This window comes from Chelon labrosus (assembly GCF_963514085.1).
Source record: "Chelon labrosus genome assembly, chromosome: 16".
Taxonomy (NCBI): Eukaryota; Metazoa; Chordata; class Actinopteri; order Mugiliformes; family Mugilidae; genus Chelon; species Chelon labrosus.
Genome location: NC_140349.1, coordinates 23898238 through 23915301, shown reverse-complemented (window position 1 = coordinate 23915301; position 17064 = coordinate 23898238). Strand labels below are relative to the sequence as shown.

Genomic DNA, 17064 nt, shown 5'->3' with positions numbered 1-17064 from the left:
TCATTTGTCCTCTTTAAATTAAATATTAATATGTTTATCATTCTGGCTGTTTATTACCTTAAAAAGGCAATGTATCCCGGGAGATACAACTCATAAAATCCAAAATATACAAGATATTTAAAAAAATAAAATAAAATGTTTTACTTAGGTCTTAAATAGAAGAAAAATAACATTACATATTTTTTTGCAATTCATTTTCCACTCTTAAGGGTTAAGGCTCATTGCCAGACAAATTTACATGCTGAGATGGATATTTTTGCTCTCTGTCCCAGCCTAGTTCTGGTGTATTGAAAATCTTTGTTATAGACAATCACACCCATAGCCATACAGAAGTTTGCCAATACAATATTCAACATGACCTACAAAGGCCAATGATGTTTTTAGAAAATAAGCTGAAGAAATCAACCACAGAGCACGACAATGGACAAAAATACCCCAGGCATCAGCGAGTGCTTTATTTCTGGAGGAACGGAAATTACACGAGGTGTTGAATTATGATTAATATTCTCCGTCGCTAGTGACTCCTGACCAGAGAGCTGTCGGCTCGCAAAGCCCACATATCTAGATATAAAAGACATATCATCTGGATATATGGACAAGTGTTCAGTCATTATGATTTCAGATGTAAGATGTCTTTTGTGTTTTTGCTATTATGAAAGAAGTAAAAGAAGAGTTGTCAACGTCCCTTGTGTGAGACTTAACAAAGTCCTACAGAAAACAGCAAACAGTTCTTCACATTCTGTGGTGAGCTTAAATTTATTGACACTGATACAATTTATTATTTTTTAAAAAACTAATCCATCTCATCCCCAGAGTTTGATAAATAAAAAAGATCAGTGCTACTGTACTTTCATGTCAGATCAGTAGCTTATAGCCAGGAGTCCATTAGCTTATAAAGACTAGCAACACAGTTAGCCTGGTTCTGTCTGTAAGGAAAAGACAAAAAAAATGAAAGATCAGCTTAATGGCACATTTAATAGTGCATTCGCAACAAGAGTTTAGTTATGAAGGGTGCCTCTTTGGGTATTAACAACCTCAAAAGTGGAAACTTTCAGAAAGCTTCACAAATATTGACGTTACCAACTCATTAGCTTGCTAAACCTCAGCCGCTTCTGGACGCCACAGTCCAGCCTTGCAGCGATGATTTGACGGCATGCTACCAAAGTTACCGCTTGAACATGAGGCAGTTATCTAGCAACAGTTTGGCTAGTTAACAGGAATGCAACTTAATGTTGGAAAAGGTGAAAACTGTTCATTATGCTTTTGCATTTTACCATCCTCCTTCCAACAAACGCATCACAATTCGTTAACTCAGGCCATTTAAAAGTTTCTGATTGCAAATTATGTTCTAAATACAGTTACAAAAAAAGAAGTACTTCTCTATCTGACGTCTAATGCCCTCTGGGTAATGTAGTTTAAGTGCCATTATGAATGGGTGTGGACTGCTTGCGTGAGCTCCTGGTACAGTATCAGAAAGTACTGGCCAACATAAGTGACTGCACTTTGTTTCAAAACAGCATTAGGAACAATTTTAGAAAAAACACTACTAAATGTTACTAAACTACGCCCAAATTATGTTCGCCTGCATGACTCTATTTTAACCCGCAAAATAAAATTCTGAACCACCATCCAGTCTGGCGAGACTGGCTGGTTGGCAGATTTTTACCACACTGAAACAGGGCCAGAGCTGGTTATTTTGCATCAATAGTGAAGCTTTGTCTTTTGTTTTAAAGTAACACTTTATGTATGTTAAGTTTAAACCAATAGTCCAGAGTTTATCGTACAATTGAGCATAAATGCAGAAAGCAGAGTAACTCAAACAGCCTGTACACAGGTGAAAGAAAGATCTACTAGCACCCCTAAAATTGAATAACCACTCTACTTGGACACTGTTTTGAAGCAAAATCACTACAAAGATAAGAATATGACACTTTTTCATTCGGCTTTCGGTTAGCATGTTGACCTGACCCAGTTATCACCAGCTCTACATTTATACTTTAATAAATGTGTGTCCCTCACTTATTTCTGGATCCTATTAAAAACTAATTTTATTAGTACGTTTACTGACCTGTTTTAGAAGTGGGCTCCAGTCGGTCACTGGTGGGACTTAAAGACACTTTGAGAAGGAACATATCTCTTATCGTGAAGACGCCCTCCAGCAGTCAAATCACACGTCTGACTTGATTTATCATGTTTCATTATGCAGCTTTCGGCCCATGCTGTTATCTATCTAGCTAACTTCCACCAGGGATGATTGATGATCATGCTTGCGTATCCTTTTTCCGGTTAAAATATTTCAAAGATGTTGAAGAATTGCATGGTTGAAAACACGTGTATCATGCAGGCTATGTTCAGTGTCAGCAGTAGCGGAGTAACTCAGTCGAGCTGCTGCTGCAGCTGAAACTCACAGGCTCCATGGGTATCATAAAAAAGATTTACTGTATGAATGATGCTCTAAAAGGAGCTGCATGAGAACGTATACCTCATGTATCTTTACAATCGGTCTCAGTTATTTAACAGACTGGAGCAGTAACTGTGGATGCTGGTGTAAATGGCTTTGTGAAATCAGAGTGATTTTGTTCACTTATTAATGAAAGCTCTCATCGATTTACAGCCACTTCCACCTCCCTCCACTGCCCTACATAGTGTACTCTAACAGCTGCTGCTTGTCAGCACTCTGCTAATCACAGGTGTGAAAGGTTTGGACAGCCTTTGGTCTGAGCTCTGTTATTTTTCTTCACCTCTGGGGATGCAGTGCCATGACTAAAGCTGTAGAAATCCACAGTAAGCCACAACAATGCTCCACAGACCAAAATCATGCTGCACGTGTAACAAAAGTTATTTTGTTACACGCGCAGCTATCTGTCTATCTATCTATCTATCTATCTATCTATACAGTAATATGTATGTTGTTCGACAGAATATGGAGTAAGATCGTTACATTCAATTTGGGCTTTTGCATTCTTAAAGCAGAGTTATTATGAAGCTTTTCAATTCAAATCTTGCATGATGTAAGATCCGTTCTCCAGCACCTAACTGTAACACCCTTAATGTTATGACAAATGCTTCCCCGCTACAGCAGTGTTGGTGTAACAGTCTCTGCACGTTGTCATTTTATTCAGTTCCCACGTTTCTCTAATAGCTTCTTGTTTTGTTCCCATGAAAGTGTCTGGACCACAAAATCTAAAACACCAACATGCAAAGTGATGCTGAAGTCCAGTCAACACATCGTAGCCAACACCTCTGTCGAGGCAGAGGTGTCCAGGTAAATGGCAGACAGCCCCTGAAGGCTCCTCTCTGTTTCTGGTGGCAGTGAAAGACAACATTCGTCAGACCTGCTGCTCTCCTTCCTCTGTGCAGACAGTCTCTGAAGCCTTCAGCCCTGAGCCGAGCCACTCCCAGAGAGCCTGTAGGTGGAACAGAGATCTGACCTCAGGTGTCAAACAGACCAAAGAGCATCATTGGCTTTTTAGTATATTAGTCACATCCGAGACGGGAACCCTTCAGGGTGAAAACACAAGGAGAATATGAGCCTCAGCAGAAGAAACACAACTCAGATTTGAAGGTGTATCCTCAGGAGGGTACAAGCAGGGGCAGCTGTCACTCACCAACGAGGAAAGCATTTTTCATGTCGTCCAATCAGAGTAGAACATCAGGAGGAAAGAGCGATGAAAGAGAGCAACATCTGCAGCCTCATCTGTATTCCTAGATTACTTAAACAGCAAGAGGTTTGTATGTTAATATACAACAAAGAAAACAGTTTTAATTGAATTTAATCGTAACTCAAGGTCCTCTTACAAGGTTGTGCAGAGCCTTCAGCCACAACTCGTCCTTATCCAAGCAGCTTTGGGGGTATACTGCAGTGTAGGCTGCCGATAGAATTGCCATAATCAGTACATTTGCTAGCACTGTGAAGTAAATCCACACAAAAGATTTGTACTGTGTTCAAATTTAGTTGATTTATTAGCTATTATTAGCAGTATTGCAACAATAACTGTTCCACAACGCTGCTGTACAGGAATATTAACTGCTTTCTAAAGAGTGAGACAGTAGTGAGGGGTAAAAATATGTGTCTGGAAATAAATAGTTGACCTGTCCAGGGTGCACCCAGCCTCTCGTCCAAATAAATAGTTTAAACTCACTATATTTTCCTGGTAGCAACTGAGTTAGCTAGTTTGCAGAGTTACATGATGCCAGGTGCTAAATGCCAGTTAACTCAGAATTCAAAATTCAAACCGAGTCCAGTGAAACAGTGGATATTAGAGAATGTCACACACATTTACACATACATGTTTCTGCTGCTGTGCATTTGGGTTCACTGTTATAGCTTAATTAACTACACTTAATCATTTACTGGGACGACTCAAATTGTCTCCCATGAAAAATTTCTGCTGGGTCTGACGGCTGTTAGCGTGTTCCCAGCTAATCAGCATGTTAGTAGCCAGCTACTGTTTTTCATCAACAGTAACCTTCCTAATGACTGCTAGCAAACTTAAGGTACTGTGAATGAAGCGATAGGTGCTAGCGTATTCCCAACTAGCTATGTTAGCAGCTAGCTCACCAGGCTACAGTAGGACACTAGTTATCCAAGTATCCCTGTGAGTCCAAGTCGCCAGGTTTCATGTGCAGAGTTGAGGTTATAATTTACTCTGTGCTAAATTCTGGTGTACAGCACTGAGTGTTGTTTAAACTTAGTCTTTCAGATAAAGCTGTGAGACGTAGTAAAAGGCTTCTTCAAATGCTAAGTGGACAGCTGAGTCTTGAATAAGGTTCCCCCATGACAGTTCCTTCACTGCTGCTCAGTGTATGTGAAAATTCTTACTTGCTGGTTGCTCTTTTAAACAATTTAAACCAGTCCAAACTTTCCCCTGGCCACAACATTTTTGTGGTCTGGAACCACTCTGTTGCGAACTGATTATGCTCAGGCAATCAAACTGTGCGGGCGGGCTTTATGCGGTGATGGACAGAAGAGCGACGTAGTCATAGACATCATCTGAGCGCTGTAGAGTTGAATTTGTGTAATAGCACTGATTTGGTTGTACGTCTATCCACTTGTTTGCAGAGTTTTTTTTCTTCTTTTCTCTGTTGAAACACGCCCCATTATGAAAGACTGACAGACTGAAACTACTAGTCAGCGGTTGCATTTGATGGACAGTCAGTCATTTTAAAAGATTCTTTGCAAGCCAAATCAATCAACATATGTGAGTCAGTACGTAGTAATCATCACCTCTTTTATTACTTTTTGACTTTCAATTTTCCAGGCATGTTGGTGTTGGTGACATATTTTGTGCAGAATGAGAGACTTGGTTTACTGAGGGGTTTCACATAGAACTATAGTCTCATTAGTACAAGCAGCGACTTCCTTGACATGTACAATTATCATTTAAAGTAACAAACGTTGTCTGTCATTCATTCATCTTCTCTAACCACTTGTCCCGTGAAGGGCCGCGGGGGGGCTGGAACATTGTATGCGTTATTCATAATTACATAATTACACATTCATAATTCATAACTACAGACTACAGTACATGTATGTGAAATAAGCCCTGCCTTCAAATGAGGCTCTGAACACGTGGAAGTCATGTACAAACAGTTGGCCTGGAAACTCAGTGTAGCAAACATTAAGGCATTACAAAAACATGAGACCATTGGGAATATGAGTACTGTACTCATACATATTATAAAAACTAAAAAGAAACCTCTAGACAGCTTATCAAAAATGTCCACTTATAAAGGTTGTTAATATGAACTTTTCCTGAGAACACAGTAAACACAGACTCTTTTAAAGGTAGCAAAGGTCTCAGTGCGTCCACCTTCTCTGTAGTTTATCCATGGGACATTAGATGCAGTTCTGGTACATGCTGTAATAGGCACAACGAATTGTATAGATGCAGTGTAGTGTAAGATTCCCTAAATTGCTAAAGAGTCCCTAAAGTGCAGAAACTCCCAATCATGCATTTTATGGTCATTAGATAAACTTACTATACTTGTTCTCCTTTTCTTATTTTGTGTTTCTGTGTTTGCTGTTTTTTCATTTTCAGCCATTGAATAGTAATTACCGACAACTATCCAGATGTCCCAGTACTGTACTTGTCTCCAGTTGTTAAGTGCGCCAGTGAAATCCATAAAAATGTTTGTCTGGCTATAAAAATATATTCACCTGGCTGCACACCAGGCTGGAAACATCATTTGGTTTTACCGGGTTGTTAACTTTTAGACTGAAACAAAGGTCGCACTTATCGCGTCGTTTGCCGTAATCCTCCTTTTATCTGACGAAAAATGTTGCCAAGTTATAAATCAGATTTGCAATTAAGCTTCACTTCCTGTCTGCAGGTTTTGGGACCATCTGGTCTCCGTTGAAGCTGCAAAGTGGCTCTAATTTGCATTCAAATGTGGACATCAGACCATTACCAAATTTATACTAGAGGAAGAAATAGTTAGGCTTTATCAGAGAATGAAAGGCCTTTGCTGTATCGCTGTTTACTTTGGCTTTTAAGGCAGCTGATCATCTGCCATTCCAGGGAAGAAAAACGTCGAGCACCTTGGCAGAGCTGCCAGAGTTGCGCTTTTAATAGACTTTATGACCCGTGATTTATCCTGCCGTGTCCTGTGTAATCAACATCTCACCTGAGGACCCATTACTCTGACTGAATGACAAGATGGCAGAGTAATGTTGCAGATGTCTTTCTTTTCCCAGCCGAGCCTCCCTTCTCCCCCCGAAGGCACGCTGCTAACAATTTACACCGATCTCTGATGAGAGGAGGCGAGAGTGAAAGGTTATGATTTCAACATGCGCAAATGATTCCTTCGGTCCTCGTGGATTCCCTCCTGTGCTTGGAATTACAAACCGATGGCTCATTTGGTCTGCGCACTTATACAATGAGGTTGTGTGTGTTGCTGTTGTTGTAATATTAAGGGACAAAAGAAGAAGTTTGCAACATATGTCCTGCACGTGAAGCAAACCAAGCAACAAGGTGGAACAGGGCCTGATGGCTGGAGTATTCTTTACAACACTGAGCACACTAGCTATGGTATGTTGCGGGGGGTACCTGGTCTGGTCTAGGTGGGTGCTACATGTCTAAGTAACATCCACATGAATGCCAGGTCTAAACGTTTCCCAGCAGAACACTGAATTGTCACAAGATGGTCAATGTTATTTCCTTCTCCTGTCAGTGGTTATAATGTTGTGGCTAATTCCTCTCATCTCTGTGTAATGATGCTACTGGATACCCAATTTCCCATGGGATCAATAAAGTATCTATTTATCTGTATCTCTATATTCAGAGATTAGAAATGACATCATACTTATAGGGATTAAAAACCCAATGAATGTGTTACTTAGAAACATCTTTATTTAATCAAAGGATCTTTTGTCTCTGGGTCAAGTAGGAAATAAACTCGACAAATACTTTACATGTCAGTTGTCTGATAGAACGTCAGGATAAAACCAACGCTAACACACACAGGATGGTTTGTCACTGTAAAAAAAACAAAGTCGTGTTTTATATGGGCGTGGCAGGTAAAAAAAGGTTCGTTGTAAAACATCTAATGGACAAAGATCCAAACAGACATCAGCCCTCTTGCCTCATGACACTGATTACAATTAGAAGACAAAAGGTTTACTTCATTGACAAGTAAAAACAAAAAAAAAATGAATGGTGTTGAGTTTTAAACAGGTAGTGAGCGTCATGGTGAATGTAAGCAAACTGCTGCAACATATACTCCATTAGTCACACTCCACAAGTGTGGTTACAAAGAAATCCTGTAATGCGGGATGTCACTAAAGTGCTGGCAGCGCGGTCATGTTTATCAACCAGGATGCTGGTGGGTGCTGCTTTCTCTGCTCCTTGCTCGTTGCTCAGGTTTGATAAACATCTCGTTTTAATATTCTACAAACGGTCATGCAGAGTGTAATGTCACGCTGCCATTCTGTGTCGCGGGGGGAGATACCTCACGGAGTACAGGAGAAAAGAAACCGATTTCAAATGTCATGTAAAGTTTGTTCTGCGCGGTGGCTTTCTGAGCTCAACACACTGGCCCTTAAGGAAACATGAGCAAAAAGACACGGTGTGAACAACTGAAGAAAACTTACTTTCCACTCTGACAGTAAAGCTCTGCATATATGATTGTGCTGTAAATACAGAAAACACATCAGCAAGTGGTACGCAGCTACACAACTAACTTCTTGGAGAGGTTACCTACAAATCTTTTCTAGAGGAAAGTTGGACTGTAACGTCTGTTGGTGGAAATGGCTATGCGCCGACAAAGATCTGCTGGGACAGTAAAATAGTTTGGGCGGGCTTTACGTAGTGATGGACAGTGACAGTCGTGCCGTGGAGTTGAATTTGCTTACAATGAATGGCCACCTCCTGAGAGGTGAGCTATTTAGAGTCCACCATCATGTCTCTTGTAAGATATCAACAGCAAAATACATCAAGAGGACTAACAGCAGTGATTTGGGCATTTGTCGAGAGCCTTTATGTCGCCTAATGTTACATAATTTGTTGCTCCGATTGGATCTAGCACTGTCCAAATGTGTGCAGAGGCACATTTTTTTTCTGTCAGCTGAAACAAGCCCCTTTGTGGAATCCAAACTAGGTGTTTCCAGACTCCCATTCTAATAAGTATCGAGTCAGACAATGGCAGACTAATGGTTAGGTCTATAACTAACATCTCCAGTAAAAGCAGAATCAAAATCTTTAAATTAAGCGCCGTTATCTAATTTTCCATATTTTTGTCAGGGTGTTTGGGAAATTTCTGCTCCCCAATTGGCTTGTCTGTAATTGAAGTCCATTTTCTTTATGCTGTGTGTTATGTGTTATGCAATTAAGTGTCGCAAAGGAATAATTCAACTATTTGGGAAATTCTCTTTTCGGTGGAGTCAGAAGCAGCTGACATGACAGTTAGCTCACCTTCGACAAAGACTGAAACCAGGAGGAAACCGCTAGACTTGTTCTGTCCAAAGGTAATAAAACCCTTCTACCTGCACCTCAGAATCCTGCTAATCTTTTTTGTCCTATCGGTACAAAAACAGAACACTGAATCAGATCGCGTAACCCTCTTGAACTCTAAACCACTATCCCCCCCCCCCCCCCCCCCAGGATTAAGGGAGCATCGTTTTTGGCTGACTGCTGGTGACAAAATATTGAATTGACCATCACAGGTGACAAAGTAAAGCAAGAAGTGTTACCATTAGCAAATAAAAAGAAAATAATTATCAATATAACTGCCAACCTGTTGTTTCTCCTTGTTTCCAGTGTTGGTCCCAGCTACTGGTGGTAGCTTGACACTTATTTAACTCTTAACAAGAGAGTTCCTTTAGGAGTTGAGCTCTGTAGGTCATGTTACAGACTGAAATGAGTCAGAAGCATCAGAAGTCAGAAACTATTTGCAAGGATAAACAACAGCAAAGGTGTGTGAGATTTTCTTTTGTAAATTAAGTGACATAACCCTTTAAAAAAAAAAAAACATTTTTGGCAAGTGAGTAACTCCAGTGTACTTGCACAGAGGCCCAGTGACAGTAGCTGTCCCTTCTAACAGTCAGAGTGGTTGAGGATGGATAAATGAGCCATATAAAAAGAAGCTGGGTTCAGTTGATGGTGATAGTGCACCAAAGGGGCCATTCATCACAAAAGACCCAACAGCTTACCTTATCATTATCAAATGTACAAACACGATGGGCAGGAAGTAACAACTTGAGGAATCACATTCAAACGTCTAGAGCCACTGGTTGCATTTCGGCCAGTGAGGAGGCCAGAAGAAGAAAAAAACAAACAAAAAAAAAAAAACTGGAAGTCAAGAGTAAAATATTTAGCTGCACATAGGCAAACCTATTCCAAACTCTTTGGCATGTACAATCAGCAAAATTTACACTTTATGATTTCGTTCATCTTTTTTTTTTTTCCATCATGAATATAAAAGTTGAGATAGAAAACAAAGTTATCAAATTTCATGTCTCCTACGGTTTGTTATCTTACAATAAAATGTCCACATCAAAGGGTTTATGCCAAAAAGGCTGTATATCAATGCTACAAAAATCTAAGCCTTATTTACACAGCAACATGTCATTTCTGTACAGCACATTCAGTTTTTTTTTTTTTTATTACAGCACACATTCATGGCTCAAACATCCTAAGTACACAAAGATTCCAAAGCAGAAAAATATTTTTTGTTGTTGTTTTTAGGTACCACTTGTAGGGGCGACCATTTTTGATTTTCCATCGTCACATAAAGTCATTGAGCTCTGCCTCCAGGGCGGCGGCCATCTCGTCCGCCTCCGAGCTGCTGCCTCCCTCTTCCTCGTTGGAGTCTTTGGAAGATTCGTCGGCGGAGTCCTCCCCTTCCCGCTTCTCCTCCGCGCCGTCATTGTCTTCCCCCTTCTCTTCATCATGCTTTCGTTTGTGGCCCCTAGAGAAATGACACAAGAGGATTTAGAAAGAGGAGCCCATCTTCTTCAGGGCATCAGTCTAAACGGAACTTTTTCATTTAATTTAAATTTGATGACAAAATGCTGCTCTAAGTCAAATGTGCTTGTAGCAAAACAACTAGGTAGTTTAATTGTTGGGAAAATCTGTTAACCTAATCCTGTTGAGATTAGATAAAACAGCAGTGAAATTTCTAATGAAAGGAAGCAGATTTTTTCTTTTTTTTTTTTAAACCCATGCCTAAATCAAACTACACAGCAGCACAGATCACAGCTGTGACTGGTCCAAACTACATTTCCTCGTTCACTGGTTGGAGAAGCACAGAAAATTGTCCCTCCTTCTATGTCGTACAAACCAGCTACTCATCGTTTCTGTGTTTGCAGTGATTTCAGTAAAAGTAACTGCCGTTCAACATTTATTAACTCCGACACGATGGGCTCGGTTCTAATCGTCATTGTTTAAAGTACACAAGGAAACTCAACACAGCTGATTGCGTTCCAACTAGTGTATAAGTGGCATAATTACAGATGATTACAGAATGCACAGACACCACGGCACAGGTAGAAATGCTTACACCGGCGTAGCTTGCCACAGCGTAGGTTCTGTGTGGACTGGATGTGGGAGTATATTGGGAGTATATACCAACATGTATATGACTCTATTGAGCTCCTGAAAGAGATCAGTGTTTCTAAACCGACCACCAAAACCGGATTGCGAAAAATACATTAAGCAAGAGAAGTCTTGTAATAGTAGCAATTCAGGAGTTTGGAGAGATAAGTTGCCTTGCATGTGTCCGAGTACATGTTCTGCCAGTAATAAGTACTGACAGTATGTTGTCTACAAATTGGAGATTAAAATCAATAAAATAACAGTTGGTTCACTGGATTGTGAATGCGTGCAGTATTCAGTTAAAAAAAAAAAGAAAACAGAAATCATTTGCTGTACTGCATGTTCAACACAGCATGGCCCCTTGAGAATAACACGGTGCAATTAACGAGAGCTTGTTTTCCATACACACTGTATCCTGTGTGCAGATGAACTCTCCCCAAGATGAAGACATTAACAAAGGACTGAGAGGAGATGTAAAGGCCCTCCACCAGTAAAGAACAAAACAGCACTGTGGTGGTGGTGGGGGGGGGGGGGGGGATTCAGAATAACCAGGAACACAGGGATACTGAGATGGAGGAGACACAAATAAAGCAGACACAGGACTGCAATTTGAGGAGACTAAAGAGTGTTAGAAGACAAATTGATAGGGCAGTGAGGCCTTTAGGAGTAGGAGGAGTGAAAGATCTCATAAAATTTAAGTGTAAATGAGGTCCCAGGCTGTGAAGACTTAAACCAGTCAGGAGATGGTCACATTAAAAACCAAGTGAAAATCATGTGTTTCCATTAACCACTTAATTACAGAAACAATTACGATAAAATGGAATTAGAGCTAGCTAAATGCGAGTAGGAGTGTAGGAGTGTTACGTTTGTCACATGTAGGGCTCATTCAAATATGTTACCATACAAAACCCTTTCAGTTTAATAAAAGCTCTTAAAAATTCTCAAATTTAAACAGAATGATACTATTTTCAGTTAATTCTCATGTCAGTATGTTCAGTTTGGGCAAATATGACATCATGGGGTTTCCCTCGACAATGGGTGGGGTACACCCTGGACAGGGCTAACACAAAGAGACCAACCACCATTCACACTCACCAATAAACCTAAAGTACATGTTTTGGACTGTGGGAGGAAGCTGGAGCACCCGCATAGAACCCATGCAGGCACAGAGAGGACATGTCTATTATTATAGTATAATGATACTATAAGGCCACTAATGGCCTTCCGCTGGACTGGCTGAGGGCTACACCGTAAGCATGAGCTTGGAGGCTTGAGGAGGCTGAGACCTCCACCTGCAGCCGCAGTGGGCTGATCATCTGGCTGTTGGGTTTGACAGACCAGAGTCAGCGGAGGAGGTTGGACCTTCCAGCCCAACCTCCAAACTATTAGTGAGTCTTAGTAACGTGTGTCAGGCTGCATCCTGCTGGGGATGGCTGCTGCCATCAAGGAGTGTCATTACTATGGGGTGGGGGTGCCTGGTCTGGTCTAGGCGGGTGGTACATGTCTAAGTAACATCCACATGAATGCCAGGTCCAAAAGTTTCCCAGCAGAACATTGAATTGTCACAAGATGGTCAATGTTATTTACTTCTCCTGTCAGTGGTTTTAATGTTATGTCTGATCAGTGTATGTGCAACAGACACATTTCTGTAAGTACAAAAATGTTGGCTAAACAGTTCAGGCAATGGTGACTAAGGGCATACACACAAGAAAACTACAACGACTAGCAGGAACACATTTCAACTGTGCCCGATTTATGGCCCAAACTTGCATTTGAACACACCGCAAAGACTACAGCCACACCTTGCACCTACATGAGGAAATAACTCTCCATAGCAGGAAATGGCAGTTAGATGAGGAGAGACGAGGATGTAAAATGAAAACACCTTTCTGTTTGTGTACCCTCTTGACTTGTTCACTTTTGTAATTTCTATTTCTCTTCTTGTACACTTGTTCGCTAAGCCGATCAATCAAAATGATATCTCTCTACTGTGCAGATACAACTTGCTGAATTGGCTATAAAGCTTTCAGCAGGGGTCCAAGTAATGGTGACAGTGCATAACTAGGGTCGCTCACGCTTACTGATGGACCAATGCCGCCGTTTGGATGTCTAAGACGGAGATGCATTTTAAACCAACAATGAATTTGGACTTTGCTGTAAACAAGTGGATACTGATGAAAATAAAATAGGCAAGAAAAAAAAAAACGCACACTCTCCTTGGCGGCCAGAGAATTATTTGATATTGTTGCAAACATGCCATCCCTCTTTCCACCCCACACCAGTTTCTCCATGGCATCCTCTGCCGAGTGGCTTATTAGCATGACGCTAATGAGGTGTGCAGGGGTATTGTATAGTTACTGAGGTGGTCTGACACTGGCTCTGTAGAGAGGGCCCATCTCATTAGACCTCACCGCTGTCAGACAGCCTTGCTAACCTCCCACAGCAGGGGCTCTGCCGGTTTTTATTAAAGGTCAGATGTCGACTATTATCAGAGGAGAGCCTTGGTAACATGACAGTTACACTGGACCCCTGCAGACCGCGTAGTGTATGTGCGGGAGGAAAGGGGTGTTTGTGTTCCAAAAGAACAGCTCCGATGCTCCAACCTGACAAGACTTTTAATTTTCAAATCCAAAAGTTCAAGGCTTCGTGGTCAGAGCATAATGTGAGGCTGAGCTATAATGGCGAAGGGTGAAATCGGTGATTAACTGGTATTTATTTGGCGACAACGTGAGAGAGACAGGCAATCATACTGTTCCTGCTACCTCGTTGATGACAATGTGTGACTCACCATAGTTTAAGTGTGTGTATACGTACAGATGAAGATGGTTTTCCACGCCCACTCCCTACCGTCCTTCTCCCATTTCCAAATATTAACAGTGGAGACAGCAGGGGGTCGGTCGGGACGAATTTCCCCGCAGCTTTCTGCCTTGCATCACGACATCCAATCTAAATCCTCGGCTATTAATCCAACCACCCACAGGCACACATACTCAAGACGCTTCCACCACGTTCGCGCTCATGTCAGCTCGAAACCGAGCTTCAGTTTTAATTCCCCCTTTTTTACTGGATCTTTACCCGTCGTACATGCTGTTAAACTGCACCCCTACAGAGGGAGCTTCCTGCAGTTTACTAGCTTATTTACTTCTAAGGCATTTTAACTAACACTCTGCAGATACGAGAGATCAATAACTGGTGATCCTGTCCTGTCCTGAGTTGACCTAGAATTAAATAAAATACACATTTAGATATTAAATGGTTATGGTTGAGGGTTTATGTAACTGATGGTGTAATGTAAGATAAAGGTAAGGTGATAAATAAGCTCCAGTAAGAAGCAGGAATGGACCACAATCATTTGCCAGATTGATTCTTGAGTTGTTTGGGGCAACGACAAACTGATATTCTTTTATGGTGATAAAATGGTGAACAATTTATCTGTCCTTTTTATTTTGGCTTGAAAGAACTCTATATAAATAATCCAAATGGTTGATTATTGAATCACTTCCTAAATGTAGAATAAATGGCTGCACCTGTACTGCAAACTCATAACTAACTCATCTTTAATAAGGGCAGAGGGATTTGACAATTGTGGCCTCCAGCGTTCTCTGCAAAGTCCACACTTCCGCTTGAAAGGAGTGCAGTCCCATTACTTTAAGTACCTGACACATCTCTCGACTTTTCCACCGGAAAAGTGTAGAAGTGTCAGGGCAGCGCGTACACGCCAGCTTGGGAGAGACGTAAGTGAAAGCGTTCGCCAGCTCACACACCAAATGAAGGACTTCTAGAAGCAGGCTAGCAGAAGGCATGGATAATGGGATCTTTTGATGCACTTATTTTATTGAAATGTCCTCATTACTGGATTTCTCACTGGCCGGCGAATTTGAAGATGTAGCTGTGAAAAACATCAAAACTTTAGGAGAAAGTTGCTAACAATATACTTTAAAGTGTTATAGTATTCTCTCAGCATGAGAGGTTATGTGATTATGCAGAAATGCCGGCATCCAGTAGTGGCAAAACGTTCACAGTTAAATAAATTGAGGCCTGCGCCGCTGGAGAACACTTTAAATCAAGCAAGACGCAGCTATCCTGTCAGGTGGTAATCGGCAGGTTGAGTTATTATTTAGGCAACTGTGAGGACCATAATTTAAGTGAAAACAGAAAGTCAAAAGATTATTTTTTTTTTTTTGTGCACATTTTAAGTTCTCTCCACATGGTTTTTGAAACTGTAACTTGTGCGAGCAAGTCACATGCATTCCTCACAAAACGCCATAAAAGTCAGTTATGAGGGTGCGAGAGGTAATAACAGACACGGGTGTAGAGGACATTACTCTTGAGATGTTATTATGTATATGAACCATGGGATTGCATTAACGGCGTCAGGAGGACACACTACAGAGTGTCGGCCGGTGAACAAACAGCCTGCAGCTAAACCAGCCTCAACACATCATTAGAGAGACGTAAGTGATATAAAATGACTAACATAAGTCAGGAAGAATATGGCTGGTCCTAAATGAGATATATTTTTATTAGAACGCGTGCCTCAAAGCAGACAGCACGAACCAGGGGAGCACTTGAAGGGGCTATGGCAGGAGAGACTACACAGAAAGGGGATCGGAACTATCCTCGCTGATAAAGAGCTCTTATTTAAGTCAAAGCCTGCAAGGTCTACTCACGGCATCCCGATCGAGGACTGGTGAGGAAGGCGGCACTATAAATGACTTCAAATGCTCCTGACAGCTCGCCTCACTGGAGGAAGGAAGGGCGGGGGCAGAAAGGCAAATGGAGCAAATAAAGTGTGGAAAGGGAGGCAACAGAGCAGGCAGGGGAAGGAGGTAATGAACTAAATAATGAACTAAACTTGGGGCGCTCTGACCAAGTCTGCTTGAATTTACCACAAAAGCTGTGACAAGTATGAATGTAAACATCTTAATTTCTGATCTTAAAATGGAAATGAAATTACAAATTAAAGGTTTCGATGGTTTTCTAAGCTACTCTTATCTCGTATATCGTCCCCCTTTCTCCGTAATCCCACACAATTAACAGATGCGGCAAAAACAGACGCGTACATATAGATGCTCGCGTCCCTCGTGCCTTCTCCCGCTCCATATGCAGAGGGCTGATAAGCAGCGCAGTTTAACGACGCCGTTGATGCAGACATTATCTTACGGGGTTTGTAAGGGACGCGTCAGTTTTGCTCAGCCATGCTTCCATCGCAACACAACTCTCACGGGCGTTGAAAGGAAATGAGAAAGGCGGCGAGATGCAAGCACTCTCGCGGCGACTAAATTGTTTTTCCGAGGCCACATGCTTTTAAACCCCACTTGCGAAAAATACATGTTGACAAAGATCTCAGGCGGGGCGCTCGCAGCGGAGAAATGTAATGGTTGGAGGCAGCTGACGATCGGCAGAACGGAGCCACCACTGTGCATTTGTCTTTTCGCGTCTAGTGGCAGAAAACAAAGGGATAACAAATTTGCTTCATCATGCTTCACATGTACTAGCGGCTTTATCAGTTCAGGAGAAAGAGCTGGGCAGTTGTGGCTTTGTCTGACTTGAGATGTACATTATACACTTAGGTCCACATATTCATGGACACCGATGTAACACAGTATATCCCTATACTTCTACATTCATTATTTGTATTCTGGAACATGAGGATCATATATTCATCTTCCCAACAAATGCCATTTCAGGATTCCTCAGGCCTTTTGGAAGCTTTTTGACTTTTTTTTTTTTTCCATCTAGTCTTCCCATTCTTGCTGTTTATAAATGGTTTGCACCTCTTAGTTAATCCTCTGTGTCTGCTCTTGAGGAGTGTTATCTTTATGGCAGACTTGGATAATCCCTACCTCCTAAAGAGTGCTCTTCATTTCTCTGAATGTTGTGAAGGGCTTTGGTCTTTTCCACTGAAACGACACTGCGGTCATCCACCACTGCTGGATATCCAGGACATCCATCCTTTTCATGATGCTAATCTCACTAGCTCGTTCTTCTTTTTTTTTAAAAATCTTTTATGTACCAAGCAGTTGATTTG

General features: G+C 41.4%; 1 protein-coding gene across 2 annotated transcripts in view; it reads right to left on the bottom strand.

The window, feature by feature from the left end:
• Positions 1 to 9795: 9795 nt before the first annotated feature.
• ctdp1 (CTD (carboxy-terminal domain, RNA polymerase II, polypeptide A) phosphatase, subunit 1) overlaps positions 9796 to 17064 on the bottom strand; it is a 71110-nt gene continuing 63841 nt past the window's right edge. For both annotated transcript variants that reach the window (XM_084563282.1, XM_084563283.1), the window contains exon 13: positions 9796 to 10407. In XM_084563282.1, coding sequence (XP_084419408.1) covers positions 10224 to 10407 — 184 coding nt within the window. In that variant the 3' untranslated portion in view covers positions 9796 to 10223. The remainder of the gene's footprint in view (positions 10408 to 17064) is intronic.